At 27.3% G+C, this 20124-nt stretch overlaps 3 protein-coding genes across 3 annotated transcripts; 2 read left to right on the top strand and 1 right to left on the bottom strand.

Annotated features, from left to right (window-relative positions):
* Positions 1-5368: 5368 nt before the first annotated feature.
* On the bottom strand, positions 5369-7681 carry VNE69_06076 (uncharacterized protein; the record flags this gene model as incomplete). The annotated part of the gene is made up of 1 exon (XM_065473828.1): positions 5369-7681. The coding sequence occupies one exon, from the start codon at positions 7679-7681 to the stop codon at positions 5369-5371; it is 2313 nt and encodes a 770-aa protein (XP_065329900.1).
* Positions 7682-12327: 4646 nt separating this feature from the next.
* On the top strand, positions 12328-12945 carry VNE69_06075 (putative SP-containing protein; the record flags this gene model as incomplete). The annotated part of the gene is made up of 1 exon (XM_065473827.1): positions 12328-12945. The coding sequence occupies one exon, from the start codon at positions 12328-12330 to the stop codon at positions 12943-12945; it is 618 nt and encodes a 205-aa protein (XP_065329899.1).
* Positions 12946-17484: 4539 nt separating this feature from the next.
* VNE69_06074 (putative SP-containing membrane protein) lies at positions 17485-19767 on the top strand (the record flags this gene model as incomplete). The annotated part of the gene is made up of 1 exon (XM_065473826.1): positions 17485-19767. The coding sequence occupies one exon, from the start codon at positions 17485-17487 to the stop codon at positions 19765-19767; it is 2283 nt and encodes a 760-aa protein (XP_065329898.1).
* Positions 19768-20124: the final 357 nt, after the last annotated feature.

The raw sequence follows: 20124 nt of genomic DNA, 5'->3' as shown, positions 1-20124 counted from the left end.
GAGGTTAAATTTTTTCTGTTGTTCCAATATCGCAAAAATTACTACGTTTCAGCACTATTAAAAAGCAAAAAAACATAAAATAAAAAAAAAATTAACCAATTAAATAAGAAATGTAAATAGAGAGAAACATCGGCAGTAGAACAAACTGTCCAACAACCTTTGATTATCAAGGCCAAATGAATTCATTTTAAAATTGTCGCAAATATCTTAATAAACATGCAATGTAAATTATTATTTAATTTTTATATTTACGTCATTGTTCTTACTCAACATTGTTATAAATAACTTAAATTTTACATTGTATTTTTATTTTTTTCAGAAAAAAATATAACATGTTGAAAAAATTAACAGAATACTCTATATTTTGTGTGCTATTTCAATAGGGCTTATATTTTTATACAATATAATATTTATATGTATGATATTAAAGTTTCTTTTATACATAAATCGTATGTATTATAAATGTATAATCTGCATATAAAATTCTCACTAAATAAATCTTTTATATAAAACAATACTAAATTATAGTTATATAAACGAGGTATTATTATCAAATACGTAAAAATCTCCATAAACATACAAAAAATCAAAATTAGACGTTTAAGTCCTACAATCTTTTGCAGAAATCATTATTTTTTAAGGAAAAATTAAGCTCGAAATTAAAACTAAGATGTACAAGTTCTATCAAATAAATCATTCAAAATAATAAACGAAATTTTTCATCTTAGACGTAAAAGATTGAGCTTAAGAGAGGTATTCATATTTTATCTTTGGTTTATATTCTCCCGTCATTATCATTCTATCGAACTTTTAAATGTCTTCTCAGAAAAAAGTTCATAAAAATATTATTTGGAGATACTTTTATTATGCGCTAAATTCGGTGTTCAGAGTGATTTATAATCTCGGCATTCTCAGACCTTCAGATACTTATTTAAATTGTTCGGGTCATATTTTCGTTATATTTTTTTAAAAAAATTGCTTTTTAAATTTTATTTATAAATCATTATACAAGCATAATTAAAATACAATTTATATTTGTTGTTCAACAAAAAAACGACCAATAATAAAAAAAAAAAAAAAAGTGTTAAAGATAAAGGTAAGTTAGGGGTTAAATTTATTAAAAATATATATTCTCAACAATAAGTATTTATAGTTATCACACAATTGCATTATGTCTTCTAATTCAGATAACATTTTGGTACATAATTAGAATATTTAGGCCATAAAAAAGGAAAATTCATAATATAAAACATTACTTGTCATCTTTAATTATTAGTCGGAAATATTCGGAAAAGTAAAGTAAGCGAAATAAATTTATATAGGTTTCTTCTAGTTTTACATCATTTATAAAAAATGCATATTTTTTTAGAAATTAGCAAAAATCTTCCTTGAATTATGTATTACATTATAACCTCTCGTATCTGGAAATAGGCGAAATGAACATTCTTACAAAATCGAAATTTATATTGTCTTCTCTTGTACTAAATGTTTTATGACAATTAATCACCAAATTGTGTTTTGATTATATGATATTTTTAATTTAGAAAATGAATTTTTATTATGCATTTATGTAATACAGCAGCTTTAGTGTAGTGTTCGAAGATATTATTAGAATGCAAAAAGAAACGTAAAAAATTCCGACAATAACAGCACATTATAAGTTATAAAAGGATTTGTATAATTCAAATTATGAAATGTGTACATGGACATCATTTTTTAGTTATGCAATTTTCGAAGTTAAGAAAGAGAGAGAACATCTTCTGTTTTAGGAACGCAATCAAATGACAGAAATAATGTAGACTCGGTTTTACTTTAATGACCGCCTTCACTACATGGGCTACAAGATTCATTTGACAGTCTATGTTGTAGGTATCCTTTTAGTTAAATTTAATACTTGGCGAAGTAGATTATAAAGCTCGTTCGACCACTTTATAAGGGATTTTGAAATAAGCTACAGAACTTGAATTACAAATTATCAATTCAGTTCACAAAATGCCGAGTTAATGACGTGGCGGGGCAAAAATGCGTGTACGAGATGGTGATATAATGATGTCTTCCGTGTTTGTAAATGGTATCTTTTTTCGAAGGATGCGCCGTAACCGTTGATTTTATCTGCTGTGAATACTTTTGGACTCGATATTGATACAAATGATAGCCGATTTATCTGGAACCAAAGTCAAATAGAAACATTGGAGCCTGTTATACTGATAAATATATGGTATGAGATCTGAGCAGTTGTAATTTTCCAATATAAAACGACGAAAACACTTGCCAAGCGCTTCTGATTCATATTTTAGATAAAATTTATATTTACTGTTAGCAAAAAAACTAGTATAAAAAAGGGGCTAAGATCCATTTTGTCCTTCTTACATCATTGTTCAGTTATCAAATTTCTCTATTTTATTTTTACTATACAAATAATTCTCGTTGACCTCTATTTTTAAAATGCTAAAGATGCTAAAAACTCGTGAACCATGGGAATTGACAAAAAAATCTTCGATTATTCTTCATTTAATGCGTAAAAAAACAGAAGTCACTGTTTTCCTGTTTATTAAAAATCAGACACATATAAATTAATATAATATTATACTTGTAAATGTGGATAAGTTGTTTTTGTGTTGGTTCCAACATCAAAAAATACGTTTAAAATAATAAAATATTGTTATGATATGTTAACAAGGGCTATCTATACATCATCGTTACCTTTAATCGTTTGCCGAATTTCAGTAAAAGAAATAAAACACAAAACATGCTAGATCTATATTTTTTAAGCGAATTACGTTGTAAATAAAGGCCGAGATAAAACAATCAGAGAAAATTAGCATAAGAAATTTATCTAACTTAATATGACAACCCCCCCCCCCATTATATATATTTCATTAGGATAAAGAATTTGGGTTGGGGGTTGAAAATTTTAAAGAGCGATATTACTATTCCATACGACATTTATTAAGTGCTTTTACGATAATTTAAGACCCTCTTACATCGGCTGACGTATTTTAATACAGCCAAATAGTCGACGTAAACAAATACGTCATCGGGGACAGACGAATTACATATCATAAAGTGTCTGCCTAAGAATAAATGTCCAAATAAGAAAAGTGATATAATATATTTACTTTATCCTAACAAATATTACCAATTACATTAATCAATCATGAAAAAAAAGCGAATATTCTAGCTCTTCGTCATCGCATGAGATTTATAAGAATCAATAAAAATAAAAAAAATTTAAAAGCAACGAGCTGCAAGCGGAGCTCGCATTACAATTAGTTTTACAATACATGGTATTTAAGTTGATTGCTGAATTTTTTATTATTATAAATTACTGTTAAGAAAAATTTGTGTTTATTAAAATAATAAGGTATAGCATGATATCTTTTTTTGTGAAATCAAATAATAACATGCTAAAAAAAAATAAAAGATTTATTGAGTTAATTTAGCATTAAGATTAGATATTCATAGCACAGCTTTCCCCGGTATCGCTCATGGGATTCGGCTTTTTCACAGACTTTGGTTTCTGTGGAATTATTCACTTTTTCAGCTTCATTCCCCTTTGCCGGCACCACTTCTTTAACAGTCGCCATATTCGCTAGTGCGCTTACAGCTCTAGCCACTTCTTCTGCATCCTCCTGATCTTATCCTCGTCGTCGTTCCAAAGAGATGGACTCTAGAGTCTTCTTCATCACAATAGATTGGATATATGCTTCCAGGTAGGGTTGGATTTCTAGCTCCCTGATGTACTTTCTGTGATATTTGGTCACCACTCCATCCCATGTCATTACATAAGGAACTATTCTTGTCCGGGATTTATGTATTAGTCCCAGTTCATTTGCAAGAAGGTCATGTTTTCTTAGTTTTTCATTCTCAACTATAGTAAGTCGATCCTGGTTGGTTATACCTACTTCAACTATTAAAATTTCTTTCTTCTTCTTGTCAAACACTAGAATATCAGGCTTATTATGGGTCACCTTTATACTAGTGGATATTCTCGTATCTACTCTTATTTCTGCACGATCATTTTCCATGATCCCTTGTACTGAGTGTCCACGTATTTTCTTTGTCTTCTTAAACCCATATTTAATACATAGTAAGAGATGAATGCATCTAACTACCTCGTTGTGTCTTTTCATATAATCAAAACCCAACATTCGATCACACTTGGTAGCTAAATGATCCACGGTCTTCCTATGAGATCCACAATGGGGACATTGTCCCTCTTGCCCACAGAAGATATTTCTATCCTGTAGGAAGCAGTAAATTGCTTCGGATCTAGCCCGATTGTTTCCTTTAACCAGCCAGGTAGAAGAATCCCTAATGCTTACTAAATCATTGTCCCTAACTTTAAACAACTTTCCATGGTTTGTCCTTATGTTAATTTTGTTGTAAAGCGCTTCTTTTTAGAATTCTATTAGCATCTTCTGTGTTACCTCTCCTACAAAGCTATACCTAATCCTTAGATACTCGCTTATTGTATCCAAGTTAGATTTGCTATCGGCTTCTGCTTTAAGTATCGCTGCCCGTCTTAGTGAGCTATTTCTAGACCCATCTAAGGTTTTATATATATTCAGAAGCATACTTCCGGCTCTATCTTCGATACTTATGAGGCCTCTTCCCATTTCGGATCTAGGTAGGTATAGTCTTTCCTTTCAGGCTTGCCGTAGATGGACCTGGTACTTAAAAAGTAACTGTCGGATATCAAAATCTCGATTTTTAAATCTATTGGTTCTAATTTTATAAATCCTATATGATAGTTTATTACTGATATTGCATGCTCATTGATAGCTTGAATTATATTCTTACCATCTAATTGATTCTTGCACAGTTTTTCACCCCTCTGTTGATCTCGCTTCTTAATTTTTCAAAAGTCTCTCTTTTGATAGCACTAGAGGCATCTTCTGTTATTCCAAGGTATTTGTATCCTTAAAAGTATTCTAGTACTACTGCATCTTCACTACACTCATTACAGTTAGTTGCAGACTTACTCCTGTTCATTTCTAAACCTACAGCAGAGAAAACCTTTTTAGTCTCCTCTTTCATCAGTTTTAAAACGTCATCGTTCTCTGCGAGGAGCTTTAGGTCATCAATAAATAGAAATTGGTTTGTTACATAAACACTTTCGTGGGTCTGTATTTCTACTTTTGGGTAAGTTGAATTCAGTTTCCTGCTCAACGGGTCCATACATAGTACAAACAAAAGCAACGACAAGGAATCCCCTTGTAATATCCCTCTTTCAATCTTCTTATTCAGTATCGTTTCCGATCCTGATTTTATCTCAATGTGCCACCTTTTAACAGTCACTTCTAAGAATTATAACATGCTAAAATAGACATATATTTATATGTTTACAAAAAAAAAATAAATTGTTTTATTCAGTTTGGTCATACATTTTGAGTACTTTTACCAATTCGCTATGGAGATCTAAACCAAGTTCCTCATTTATAAAATCTTCTAATTGTTGCCTCTTCAAAACCAATTTTATAGTTTCCAAGTATTTTTCATTCTTCTCTCTTTTACTTGTATCTTTTTCAAAGAAACTATTAAATAAAATTTTAAAAATTTTCAACAGTTCCGTTTTTCCTGCTTCTATTGTCTTATTTTTTAGTACAATATATATTTTTTTCTTAAAACAATCTTCTTGTTTAATTTTATATTCAAATACTTCTTCTTCGTTTAAGCTCACCGAGAACATTAGCTTTTTTAATTCAATAGATATTTGTCCAAAATATTTTTCTTCTTTAATCAGTTTATAATTATAAAAAGCAGCTTCAATTTTTTGTATTCCTTCACTTATCAAATTATTTTCTAAATTTGACCTTATTTTTTCCATATAAATATTTTTAATATCTAAATTTTGAGAATTTTCTATAATTTTACTTAATTCCTCGCCTAATAAATATTTATCGAATATTTCTTTAAGCTTTTGGAAGGTTTTCTTTTTTTGTTTTCTTTTCTCTTGATATTTATATTCTATCATTGTATTTTTCGATAGATTATTCATTATAATTTTAGTATTTTTATCAACCTCATTTTTATCCAATTTTAAAAAATGAATAAACTTATCTTTTTGATGTTTATATTGCTCGTATGCATTACCAAAAAAATCATCCATTTCTATAAACATAAAACTTATTCTGCACAAATGTGACAAAATTGAATATTTGTAATATCTAATATGATCTTTATAAGTAAGTATTGCTTCTTGTATTGTTTTCAAAAAATATATATCTTCTTTTTTAGTACTTAAGTCAATTATGTTTGTAACATTTTTTTTTTCATTAAGATGATATATTTCTTTCAAAGTTTTATATACCAAATCATCTTCTACATTATTTTCGCATACAAATTTTGCTGCTTCCATGAGTAAACATTTTTTAAATAAATAGAACTGTAATCCATTAATTATTAAATAATTTTTCTTTATAATATCCATACACCTTGATATAACTTCATTTTCTGATTCTTCATTGCCTCTTAACAATAAATTATGGTCATTTTGATTTATTATCTCCATAGACAACAGTAAATGTGCGCATATTAAATTTAAGCCAGAACCCTTATTTTTAAATATTTTAGTTATCAGAAATTCTATTTTATTATTATTTCTAAATATTCTGAACAATAATTCGACTGCCTTAAAATCATCTAATACGTTCTGGGTTATAGGTGTGTTTTCAAAAAAAAATTTCACATCAAGAAATTTTTTTTCTTCGATGTATAATTTACAATCCTCATTAATTGATTTATTCATAATGAAATATTCGTATGTACCAGAAGAAAGATTAAAGCTTATTTTATTTGATTCCATAACAAGTTTGAAGTTAAATTCGGGGATATTGATCATATTAGGTGTAAAAATATATTCTGTTGTTGTCTCGTATTTCTCAATATCATCCATATCAGATAGTTTACATAATATCAATAATTTATTTATAATAATCCCATCAAAATCACTATTTAGCTTTATGTTTGTATCATTCAAAGATATTAGTGCGTCAATATTAAGTTCCTCAATATTTAATTCAAATAAATAACATAACTCTCCTTTCTTGATGTAAAATCTTATGCATCTGTCATTATATTTAGAAATGTAATAAAAATGAAAATCAAATATACTTATATCATATTCGTTCAAAACAATACCGCATTTTATGCCCATTAACATTTTAAGCAGATAACAATCTGTTGCACATATGTAATTGTAATATTCTCCCCAACATTTATTATTTATTTTTCTATTTTCGTTAATACTTTTAATATGTTTTATGACATCTTTCAAGATAGGACAAGCTTCAAAACATTCACTATCGTAGACCAAAATTATAGAATCATTATTTTTTTTTTGGGAATATTGTTCTACATAAAATTCAATATATTCAGTAATTTCATTAATGGATTTATCATCATAATGAAATTCAAATTTCTCTATGCTTGCATTGGCTTCAGGCGTTTTGATATTCTCAATATTTATGTTTAAAATGTGATTTTCTTCATTAAGATAAATATGTACTTTAATAAATTCTTCGCTGCTATTAAATTCAACATATTCTTTTTTTTCTATTTTTTTCATCATCATTTTCTTAAGTTCCTCATAAATTTTCTTATTAATTTCTTCTTTGTCATATACTCTAATATATGACTGTATAAATAATAATAGAGCAAATATTTTAACGAAATTCATATAGGGTAAAAAATAAATTTTTTAAATATAAAATATAAACAACAAAAATAGAATGAAAAGTTTTATATGTAAATTAGAATAGTCAAGTATAATACTTAACCATGGACTTAAAGTCAAACTTGACAGACGTCAAACACTCAGATGACAATGACAGCTCATTAGATTGGATGTTTTATTTGACGGGTACAAAAATGAAAATAAATTTTTTTTTAAATTTTAGCTCGTACTACTAAAAACGAGTTTATGTTTGTTAAATACCAAAACTAACAATTAATAAGACCATTATTAGAGCATATTTATTGACATGATATTATATGAAGATTTTCTGTTGCTTTTTTAGGATTCACATTAGAAAATTTTTAATTTGGCATTAAAATAAGGATAATTTTTATATAAAGCTTTACTATAAGCTTCGGGCCGTCTATTCTAAATATTTTCTGATTTATATTTCTCCTCAAATTCTTGTCAAAAGAAGTTGTAAGGCGTGTTTATGTGCAGTCTTTGCCAAAAAAAATGACATTTATGTCCAGTTGAATAAAAAATAGTTCAATTGCACATGTCAAAACTTTAAACTTTCTTTTTAAATTTTAGAAACGAGCTAACTCCAAATCTAAATATTTATTAAAAAAAGATACAATATCATAGGATATATAGGAAAATAAATTAAAATTAATCAAACTAAATTTAACGCAGTTTAGTTTAAATGCCGCATAAATGATTTTTTTTATAATTTCTAATCTATACAAATCAGAACAATTGATGAGCAATTCGCATTCGAAAAAAACATTTTGTACATATAAAAACACTAAGATTAAACATGAGTTTGATACTAAACCAAAGATTTCTCTGAACTCGAATAAAAGTCAATATAAGTTACGGACTTTGCGCTTGTGCCACTCCGATAAAATTCGAACCACGATCAACTTACTTTATGTTTCATATCTTATATATATATTATAAATATGTATTCTACTCATTTTCCTTTTGAGACATTCAATAACCCCACAAAAGCATTTAGAAGAAAAAAATATTATAATCGACTTAGAGATGTAATGTCTTTAAAGCATTAGTACAATCTACTACAAAAAGTAAAATATCACAAATACGACTTTGGTTGCAAATGGGTTTTGACGGTTTTGAACATATAGTATGAAAATGTGTTTTTTGCATATATAGTTCTAGTTATTTTTGCACATTATTCTTAGAAACTAGGAATCATAGAACTAAGTATAGAATTAGAACTTTGCAAAAATAACTAATTGACATTAAATAAACCGAAAATGTAATAATAAAATAATTTTAATGAAATAAAAATTTTCAGATTTTAATTTTTTAAATTACAAATTTGTCAAATTTGTACTTTAAGTTAAAAACATTATCTTTGTTACAATTGTGTGCTAATCAAGGTACGACTTGTTCTAAAGCATTCGTATGCTTGAAATCCTATTAGTGTCCTCTGCTCCTATGAGTATTTTTGTCTTAAAACTTAATACTATAATTTTTATTTTAGGGCTTTTCCAATCGTAAGACTGTCGTAGCCCATCAGGTCCAGCCAATCATCTTTCGACAAATAGACGTATTTGATTGGCTACTTAAACTAAAAAACCATTTAAAAGAGGGCATGGAAAATTCGAATAAAGCAATTGACAATATTTTTATTTAAATTGTGTTTATTGTTTTCCCCCGTAGGCTAGTTTGGTTCCTCATGTGAGGGGGTAAGGTATGAGAGGCCATCCCGATGTCATTATATCTGTCTTTGTTTCCAGTTCTTCTCATCTTCCAAAAATTGGGGCAAAGTAAAATGAAGTATATTTATAGTAAAATATTTTCTAGAAAATTCATTTGGAGGGAAATAAATAAAAATAAAATAATGTGGTAAATAATACCACAGTATCAATCATTTTTTTATAATAAATCGTTAAGTATATTCTACATAGTTTTTTTTTAAATTTTCGATATGGGTTGCAAAGGGTCATTCACAAGAAAAAAATATGAATTTAAAATTAAATACATTATTTTTAACGACGGAACTAAACCCCTTTATTTTGGTAGGTAATTTTTCTTTTGTATCTTTGATGTGCATGTCGAAAAAAAAAGAATGAAATGTTTTAGAACATTTGTATGGTACCGCCAATCTTAGAACTGAAGTTTGATGTCTTATAAATGGAAAGTTTTTTTAATTTTTTGTACATCCTTTTCAAATCAAATGTATAATGTTTGTGTAATGTAAGTAACTATATTTAATGTTTATGTATTTTTAGGCAAAAAATTGTACGATTATTATAGAAATACGAAATATGAGTATTGTCGAGTATCTAAACCTTTAATACTTATTTTTCTATATATATTCCACTTTCTTCTATATGCAGAAGATCAATGGGCAAATGTTCAAAGAACATAAACGTATCAAGGTAAAAGATGCATGATGGTAACAACACCAATTGATGAATCTATCAAGTCAGATATGCAAAATTAAAGAGCTAATATGCCACATTTATACTATTTTCCTCATAATCATATAACTTTTCACCGGCGTTAATAGCTAAAACAATAGTAATTTCGACTAGTCAAAAATTCTATAATGTGCTTAACAATTATATAGGAAAATTGGGGGGGGAAGGATACATTAGATCCCACTTTTGAAGCTTCGATTTTTTTTTCGAACCCCAAAATTGAAGTGTAAAAAAAAGAGGGGCAAGAAAGGGACAAAAATTACTAAGCACTTATGACATTAAAAACAAAAAAAAAATTTATGCTTAAACGAAAATTAATTTCTGATTTAGTTATAATAATCATTTATGGTATTGTATCTTTTTTGCCCTCATATTTTTCATTTTTAGTTTATTATAAAAGTAGATTTTGAAGAAAATCTTTTTTTATAATAAACTAACAATTAAAATATAAATAACGTTTATATAAGAAAAATTAAATGAATAAACGATCTATATAGATTGTTAAATCAAAAAATCTAATTTTTCTTATATAAACGTTGTTTATATTTTAATTGTTGGTTTATGGTTATATACTTTTTTTCAATTAAATTTCGCATACAAATATATATTTATTTGGTATTTCTACTGTCAAAGATGCAAGTATTTTAGGTGATAATGATTGCTTCTCCTTTATTTTGCACTTTCTTTTGGGGGTTATAATAAATAAAGTGAACACCCTCCGAGGGGGGCGTTTTGGTCTCCAATTCTAAAAAATCAGAAGGGCAAAAATGCTTATTAGTTTATATTATTGTAAAAACGTGTATTAAAATATAATTGTGTACATAAATATATATTTATTGTTTTTAATGTCATAAGTGCTTAGTAATTTTTGTCTCCTTCCTGCTCCTCCTTTATTTTGCACTTCGTTTTTGGTGAGCAAAAAAATAAAGTGAACACACCCAAAAGGGGGAATCTGTGGTACCCCACCTCCGGAATATTGTTTATCTTGTTTTTATATTTTAATATTACTATACAGTCCGACAAATTCTTCTTATTTATGTATGTATACAATAAAAATGCACATAGAGTATTAATATCCACAATTTCTAGTTTAAATGCATTTTTCTATCGGCTTGTGAACTTAAACACAAATCTTTCCATCTTACAAGTTTTTTTAAACTTTAGATAAAAAATGATAACTATTTGATCAAAATATTACTGCCTTTCCAATAAGAAGTATGAATAAGCTACAAATGTCTAAAAGTCTTAATAAATTATGCATTTTATCACTCAATAAGTCGTTAAGCACTATTTCGTAACAAATTCTACATTCAATAACTATTTATATTCATCATAGAGTTGTGATAAAAGAATACTTTCAAATCAGGAGTATAATTCTCTACAAGCGATTTGAATACAATTATTCTAAGCCCGAGTTAGTTAATTGAGCTATCTTTATATGAAAAATATTCCGAAAATTTTTAACCATAGATTTCTTTTCATTTACAACATAAACTTGTTTGCATATTGGCTACAATTTTTTTGTCGCAAATACACATTTTAACCTTAATCAATTTTATAAAATCGGCTTAGACTTATAGATGAATTCTTATGTAGGATATTTAATATATATAAACCTACTTTTAGCCTTGCCGTTAGTTCTGTGATTCCATTGGTAGTTATTTCGAGATACATATTGTTCTGCTCTAAAATCAATTATTGTCTTTCCATAAACAAAATTGATTGACTGTTTGTAACTCAGTAAAACTTCTATATGCAATCGTTATTAATTCCTACTTTCTTACATCTTAGCCAAAAAACAAGTAAAAACTAAGAAATGATTTTGCTTTTTCCCCAAAATTTTTTTTTTTTTTTTAAAGTGTTTCTAAAAAATTTAGGATAGATTTCGATTTTGTAAAGCTTTAGGAGGCGCATAATTATGGATCAAATTCTTTATGTTAAAAGCATTAAAAAAATTAGCTCCCAAATACTTAAATGTTTAAATCTTTAGTAGCAATATTTCTCATAATTACATATTACAGACATGCCTTTATCTGTGTAGTTCCGTGCCTGTCAAATATTTCACCTTTTAATTTATTGTCATTTGCAATTTGACACTCAAATATATAATAAAATAATAGAAGATTCTTTATAATAGTTTTCGTCCCTAAAATATAAAAATTAGAATTCAAATTTATATTTTTTTATACCCCAATGAATTTGGTTTATTTGCTAACTTTAGGAGTATACAGAAGTAACGTGAGATGTGAAAGAAAAACCATTGAAAATCACGATTCTAATGAATTTAATTGCAATTTATCTTTTGTATTGATATTGATCAAAGATTTAACTTACTATAATAACAATCATTCTTTATCTATTCTTAAAATCAAATCTTATAAAAATTTAAAATCAAAAAGACAAGATTCTTCAACACAAAAATCTAGTTCAGATTTGACATCTATTATTAAAAGTTTAAAAATTAAGCTGTATAATGATGCAGGGAAATGGTATTTGAACCAGACTGTACAAAAATTGAAAAAAAAAAATATTTCTATGATTAAAGATCAAAAGAGTTTACAAGAAATATATAACTTTTTACAAACATTTGAAGAATATATTTTGAAAGTTAAAGAATATAGTATAGATTTTTTAAGATTTTTTAACGAGTTAAAGGATGAAAAAAACCATAATTTTGATCATAACTCTCTACAAGACTTGCAAAAGGTTTGTAACTATGTTGTCGAACAAAATGACCACATCAAATCTTTGAGTAATTGTGTCAAAATATTGCAAAATGCTTTGATCGACAAAAACATCCATAATAAATAAAAAACTAATACGGTATTTCGATTATCCTTAAAATACTAGTAGTCTCTAGAACCACATTATTTTTTATCATGCACATTTAATTATATATGTACACACCAAAAGATATTATATACCTAAGCACACTACTTTATTTTACTTTTTAATGAATGTGTAAAAAGTATTTATGTGATTTTTTGACGCTCTCATTCATAGTTTTATGAAATATCTACCAATTGTATCAATAACGTTTGTAAATTATAGATTAAATACATACCCATCTAAACTTTCTTTTATGATTGCCTAATCTTAGTGTAAAAACTCTTATTTTTGGTTATTTATTCTATCAAAGATAATTTAAAATATCCAAAGAAATAAAAACAATTGTACAAACGTTTAATCCTCTAAATTAAAAAATAAATTGCTGAAAATAGAACCTTAAGACAAACAAAAAATTTAGATCTAGTTATTTTCAAATACAAAACAGTTTAATTATTTTAATCATTTCGCATTAGAAATTCTTTGATTTTAAAGAATCAATTTTCTTATTTTATATCTTTAAAATATAAAACTCAAGTTTGTTTTTTATATATAAAACGAACATCAATATACAAACCGAGAAATCATACGATAGTTAAAAATAATTTTAATTGGTTTTATAAATAATTTGTGCTCCCAAAATATATTCGTTTTTGACATTTAATATGGTTATTTCAAAATTTTTGTTCATCATTTCCTATCATTTCTTATTTTATTATGAAGATTTTTAGATTACAATATTAAGAGGAAAATTTGTTTTAATTTTCCACAATTTTCATTAAAGCTTTTTAAGCTAAAAACGTAATCTCTAAATATATAATAAGAATTTCCGAAAATAAATTACCATGATATACTTGTATTTTTGCGGGCAGAAAATGATAAAATTAATTTATTATGTACAAATTCGCTATAATTTGAATTTTGTGCGACTTCAATTATGATAATATTATAAATTTTCCATTTGAATTTTTTTTACAATTACAATAAAAACCAATGAAATTACAGATATCCTTATGAATAAAGTAAAAAATAGGGGGGTTATGTACTTTGATATTTCAAAAAAAAAAAACTTTCATTTTAATATAATAAATTGTAATAAACAAAAGATTTATTTTAAGTTGTCAAATTTCTCGTATATGAATTATTATGAATCATATATATAAATTTGTTACTAAACCATAAGAAAATTTTTTATTTGATTCATTTAATAAAACGGCGTGGAACATATAAATGATGGTAAATGTTTCATAAATAAATTTATACGTAGTATTTTTATGAATATGATTATAAATAAAACCACATATAAAAACGTTTAATATCGTTTAAAACGAAGGCTATGAAAGAAGATCAAAAAACTAACTCCTTGAAATACATTCTGAAACATCTACAACTCTGAAAATCCATCACTTCTATTTTGGGCGATAAGAGAATTTGAGCGTTATAAGGCATACAGAAATGTCTCAATCATTAATTCGAAATTATAGAATAAAATCAAGCAATAAGTAAGAAATGATTTATTATGTTAATTTATCATTAAGATTGGATATATATAGACCAGCTTTCCCCGATATCGCTCATGTGATTCGGCTCTTCACAGACTTTGGTTTCTGTGGAATTATTAATGTTTTCCAACTTCACTTTAGCTGCTTCATTCCCCTTTGCCGACACCACTTCTTTAACAGTCACCATATTCGCTAGTGCGCTTACAGCTCTAGCCACTTCTTCTTCTCCTGCATCTTCCTGATCGTATCCTCGTCGTCGTTCCAAAGAGATGGACTCTAGAGTCTAATTCATCACAATAGACTAAATATATGCTTCAAGGTAGGTTAGGATTTCCAGCTCCCTGATGTACTTTCTGTGATATTTGGTTACCAACATATTATGTCATTACATAAAGAAACTATTTTTTGTGGATTTGTGTATTAGTCCTAATTCATTTGCAAGAAATTATATTTTCTTAGTTTTTCATTCTCAACTATAGTAAGTCGATCCTGGTTAGTTATACCAACCTCAACTATTAAAATTTCTTTCTTCTTCTTGTCAAACACAAGAATATCAGGCTTATTATATGTCAACTTTATATTGGTGGATATTCTGTATCTACTCATATTTCTGCACGATCATTTTCCATGATCTCTTGTACTGAGTGTCCACGTATTTTCTTTGTCTTCTTAAACCCATATATAATACATACTAAGAAATGAATGCTTCTAACTACCTCGTTATGTCTTTTCATATAATCAACCCCAACATTCGATAACACTTGAGAGCTATACGATCCACGATCTTCCTATGAGATCCACAATGAGGACATTGGCTTTCTTTTCCTTAGAAAATATTTCTATCTTAGTAAACAATGAATTACTTCGAAGCTAGCTTGATTGTTTCTTCGACCAGACAGGTAGAAGGGTTCCCAATGCTTACTAAAACACTACCACTATCTTTAAACATTCTTGACTAGTTTATTGATTTGTCGATGTTGTTGTACAGCACTTCTCTCTACGATTCTTTAGCATCTGTTGAGTTATCTCTTCTACAAAACTATACCTAATCCTTAGATACTCGTTGATTGTAAGCGAGTTAAATTTTCTCCTCACTTTTACTTTAAGTGTCGCTGACCGTCTTATATGCTATTAAAAACACATATAATGTTTTATGATTTAATTCAGAACATACTTATGAGGCCCATTTCCATTTCGAATCTAGGTAAGTATTTTGATCCTGTCCCAAAAATAAAATTTTGAAATATTTTAAAAATTTATAAGATAAGTACATAAAATATTAATTTTTTTACCTAATGTAAATCAAAATTGAATAAATCTTGTTACAAACTAAAATCTATGGATTTTATTTGCTAAATTTATGTAAGTTTTTACATTTGTTGATTTTAATGTTACAAACAATTTTTAATAAAATATCATTTTTATCAGGAAAAATTGTAAATAAACATGTAGTATAGGATCAAACCTGGCAATTTTAAAATATAACAAACAGAACACGCATGCATTCAACAATTAAAAAAGTAAATTTAATATGTATAAGCGGCGTTACAAAATAATCAATAACCAACGGAACGGAAAAAACAGAATAATGTTTAATTTAAAATTGATTTGTTCGATACATTTAATCTTTAAGAATTTTAATTGTGTAAATATGGGCGGATACCATGAATAAATTCACTTTAAAACAAAAAGTAGCTCAAAAACAAACGAATACGGGCTTCATATACACAAAACAGCAAATAGAACTAAGTTTTTATCTATGGACTAAATATTGTAGATAATATCATTCAAATTAAAATTAGTTGCAGAACGCTCGGCACAAATATAGCTTAGAACACCCAGATTCGTAAACAAATTGCAACAATTTACATATTAGAACACAAATTTGACGTATATTCTCACAATTTGTTTTGATATTTCAAAATTTTGATCAATAAAATATTTTTGTTTGTCTTTTTCGAAAAAATATTGGCTAAAGTAAGCATTAGCTACAAAAAATCGATATAGGGTTTTTTGTTTTTTTGCCCCTTTTTTTTAAAAATGGAGGAAAGAATTCGGACAAGAGAAGAATTGGAGATCATATATAATGATCTAATAATTAAGAAACAAAATAAAATTTGTAGCGTCTGTAACCGAAAAACGAAGCAAGGTGTGGAGCAAAGAAGTTCATAAGGTGTCCATGGAGCTCATGTAAACACACAACTTCGATTTGGAATGAAACTTTCTTTCAGGATCCTAGGCTAAATTAAAGTACAATATTACAAATACTAAATATATTGATTCTAGGTTATTCGCGTAAGTCCATTTCTCATGTTTTAGGTTGTACTAAACCTTCTATATCTTTCGTGCTAAAAAAGTAAAAGAAATGAGTCTTTATGATAAGTATTTATCTAGTATAGGGACTCTTGGGGGCGATGATACTATAGTGGAAATCGACGAGACGAAGATTGGCAAGAATAAGAATAATAGAGGTAGAATTGTGAAAGGTTTCTGGTGTTTTGTTATGGTCGAACGTACCATACACCGCCGAATTATATTTATATATATATTAAGAAAAAAGACCAAATAACGCTAACTAATCTTTTGTTAAAATATGTAGACAGAAATAGTATAATTTATAGCGATATGTGGAGAGCCTACCGTAATTTAGGCTTTATATTAAACCAACATCAAATGTTAAATCATTCTCTACACTTTAGAGACCCACTTACAGGAGTACATACCAATACCATAGAAAGTATTTGGTTATCTCAAAACCATTCTATACCAAATAGAAACAGATCATCGAATAGCACTAAACTTTATTTATTTAGATATAAAATCCAAAGAAACTCCACAACTCCAGTGTTTGAAGATTTATTAAAATATTTATTCTAGTTTTTATTTTTGTTCCTTCCTCATCATTTTCTTTCCTCCATTTTTAAAAAAAAGGGGCAAAAAAAAACAAAAAAACCCTATATCGATTTTTTGTAGCTAATGCTTACTTTAGCCAATATTTTTTACTTTCTTAAAACCCCATATAATGAGGTCGTTATTTTCTTATTCAAAGTTGTTAAATTTAATTACTGTTGTAATAACAACAAGCCACGACACGACAAGTTTGTTAAATGATATCCAAAATATTAGTAAAGATGAATATTGCAACATATTAGATAACAATGTGAAAGAAACCAACCTTTCAATGGAAGCTGTTGAAATTTTTGGAAGGTTTGTATGGCAGACGTTGATTAGTAATAAGTCTTTCATTTTAATCTTAAAAAATAATAACTTATTAAAAAATTTTAATATAAGAAAACAACATTTACAAAAAGTTTATCTAATTAAAATTAAAAAAAAATTTAGTACAAATGATATACCGAATACAACATCAAAATTAAGCAAAGCAGAAAGTACATTTATTGATCAGATGATTAATATGACATTGGAGAATTTCAGGTCGCTAAATTTATGCCATAAGAAATCTATTTCTAAATCGTTATTTCAAAAAGACGATATCCGAAAAATTATTAACAAAAATTTATGTTTAAAATATGATGATAGCGATAAAATACCATCAGTCTATTATAGGAAGTGCGATAAGCTTTTAGAACATTATCGAAAATGTCAAAGAAAAAACATTAAAAATTTTAACAAAACTTTACAAGAGAACAAAGAGTTTTTATCATCTGATAAATGCATTGATATAAATTTTTATTCTGATAAAATGAGAGTAACAACTAATAATAGTTCTATTGTCATAATTTACGATTCAAAATCTGATGTTTCTTCTAATAGTATAAAAACACCTTTTACTGTTAAAAAGATCAGTAATATGACTACACCTACGGAAAGAAATATAGTGATAACTACTGTGGCAAATGACCTAGATAATATCTCTGGTGCTAAAGACCAGGATATTATGATTCATACCACCAGTAGCTCCGAAATTAATGCATATGATGTTATGAAGCCTACAACTAATGATACATATGAAATGATAGGTTCTACAAATAGTTCTGGTATTATGATGTCTAAGACTAATAATACCACTACTTTTAACACCACTGAGCTTGCAAAAGATTTAGAAGGCTTCGCTGCAATTTTTAAGAGTCCTATTTATAATACTACTACTAATATTCCTAACATCAAAAATGCCGATATAATTACTAGTGTGCCTGAAGATATCTCCACTTCTGATAGTCCTGAAATTATAACAATAACTAATATTCCCAACATCAAAAATGCCGATATAATTACTAGTGTGCCTGAAGATATCTCCACTTCTGATAGTCCTAATTACCTAACTACCACTACTTATATTCCTAGCATTAATAATACCGCTGCAATTACTGAAATACCCGATGATATATCGATTTATAATGGTTCCAAAGTTGTAGAAACTATGAATATTTCTAGTATTGACAATGAAAATACAATTGCTAATAGTCCTGCAGTTATACCCTCTTCGAAAAGTCCTGAAATTGTAACAACTACTAAAATTCTTACATTCAATAATGCTGCTACAAAATCTAATGTGGCCGAAGTTGTATCCACTCCTAATAGTTATAAACACGTAACAACTAATGAATATAGTACTACTAATATAAATACCCCCTCTAACAATTTTGATACTAATGATATTGATATTATTTCTCAAACCACAAACAGTTCTTATGCTACTAGTGGTAATATTGCTACTATTGGCTCTACTTTTAATACTATCACTGATCGAATCAGTATTATGACTACTACCATCAATAGCCCTACTATTATGACCTTTATTAATAATAATATGCCGACTAATAGCTCTACTTCTGAAAATACTTTTAATAATTTAAAAAATAATACGGGCTATAATTATTCTGATAGTTTTTCTAAGGATGCCAATGTTTCTGATACTATTAATTTTAATAAACCTTCAGAAGTTATGATAACTACTACCAATAGTCCTATTGCTATGGCTACTGAATATAGCACAGATAATTCTGATCTTAAATCTATTAGTAATTTTTCAGAAGAAATGCAGCCAATTATCACTAGTACTGATACATATAATACAACTAATGCCTATACTACTATCAATCATGATATTATGAATACCACAACTTTAGATGATGTTCCTTTTAATATAAGTCAGTTTTTTCATCTTGATACCATGTCAAAAGAACTTTCTTACAATATTTATTGCGGATTGATTATATCATTATTGATTATACTAATAATAGTTTTGGCAGCGAGTATGGCTTGTGTCGTAAGGAAATTTTCTAACAAAAACTATAAATTAGTGAAACAGAAAGAAAAAGAGATGATAAAATACAATGTTTAAGTAAACATTTTATTCTTGAAATAGTTTTTTTAAATATAAATTTTATTGATAACAAATTCTTCATCTTTAATAGGCTATAAATAATTTTTTTGTCAAAAAAAACGGTTAAATTGCGATGTTACCCCCCACCCCTAAAAAAATAAAAAAAAGGGGAAAAAATAAAAAAAGGGGAAAAAATTATGCCCCTAAAATGAACATAAAAATTTTAGAAAATTAATATATAAAAATGAGGAATTATTTTTATTTCTTCTTGAAAAAAATATATTTTTGTACCAATGTGCAATAAGTGCATGACACACATGACCAAAATTAGAAATAATTTGGACAAATATCGTTGTTACTTACGACGAAATGGGA

This window comes from Vairimorpha necatrix, chromosome 6 (genome assembly GCF_036630325.1).
Source record: "Vairimorpha necatrix chromosome 6, complete sequence".
NCBI classification, from domain to species: Eukaryota; Fungi; Microsporidia; family Nosematidae; genus Vairimorpha; species Vairimorpha necatrix.
Note: the sequence above shows the minus strand (reverse complement) of the source record. Positions and strands in the feature narration are given on the sequence as shown.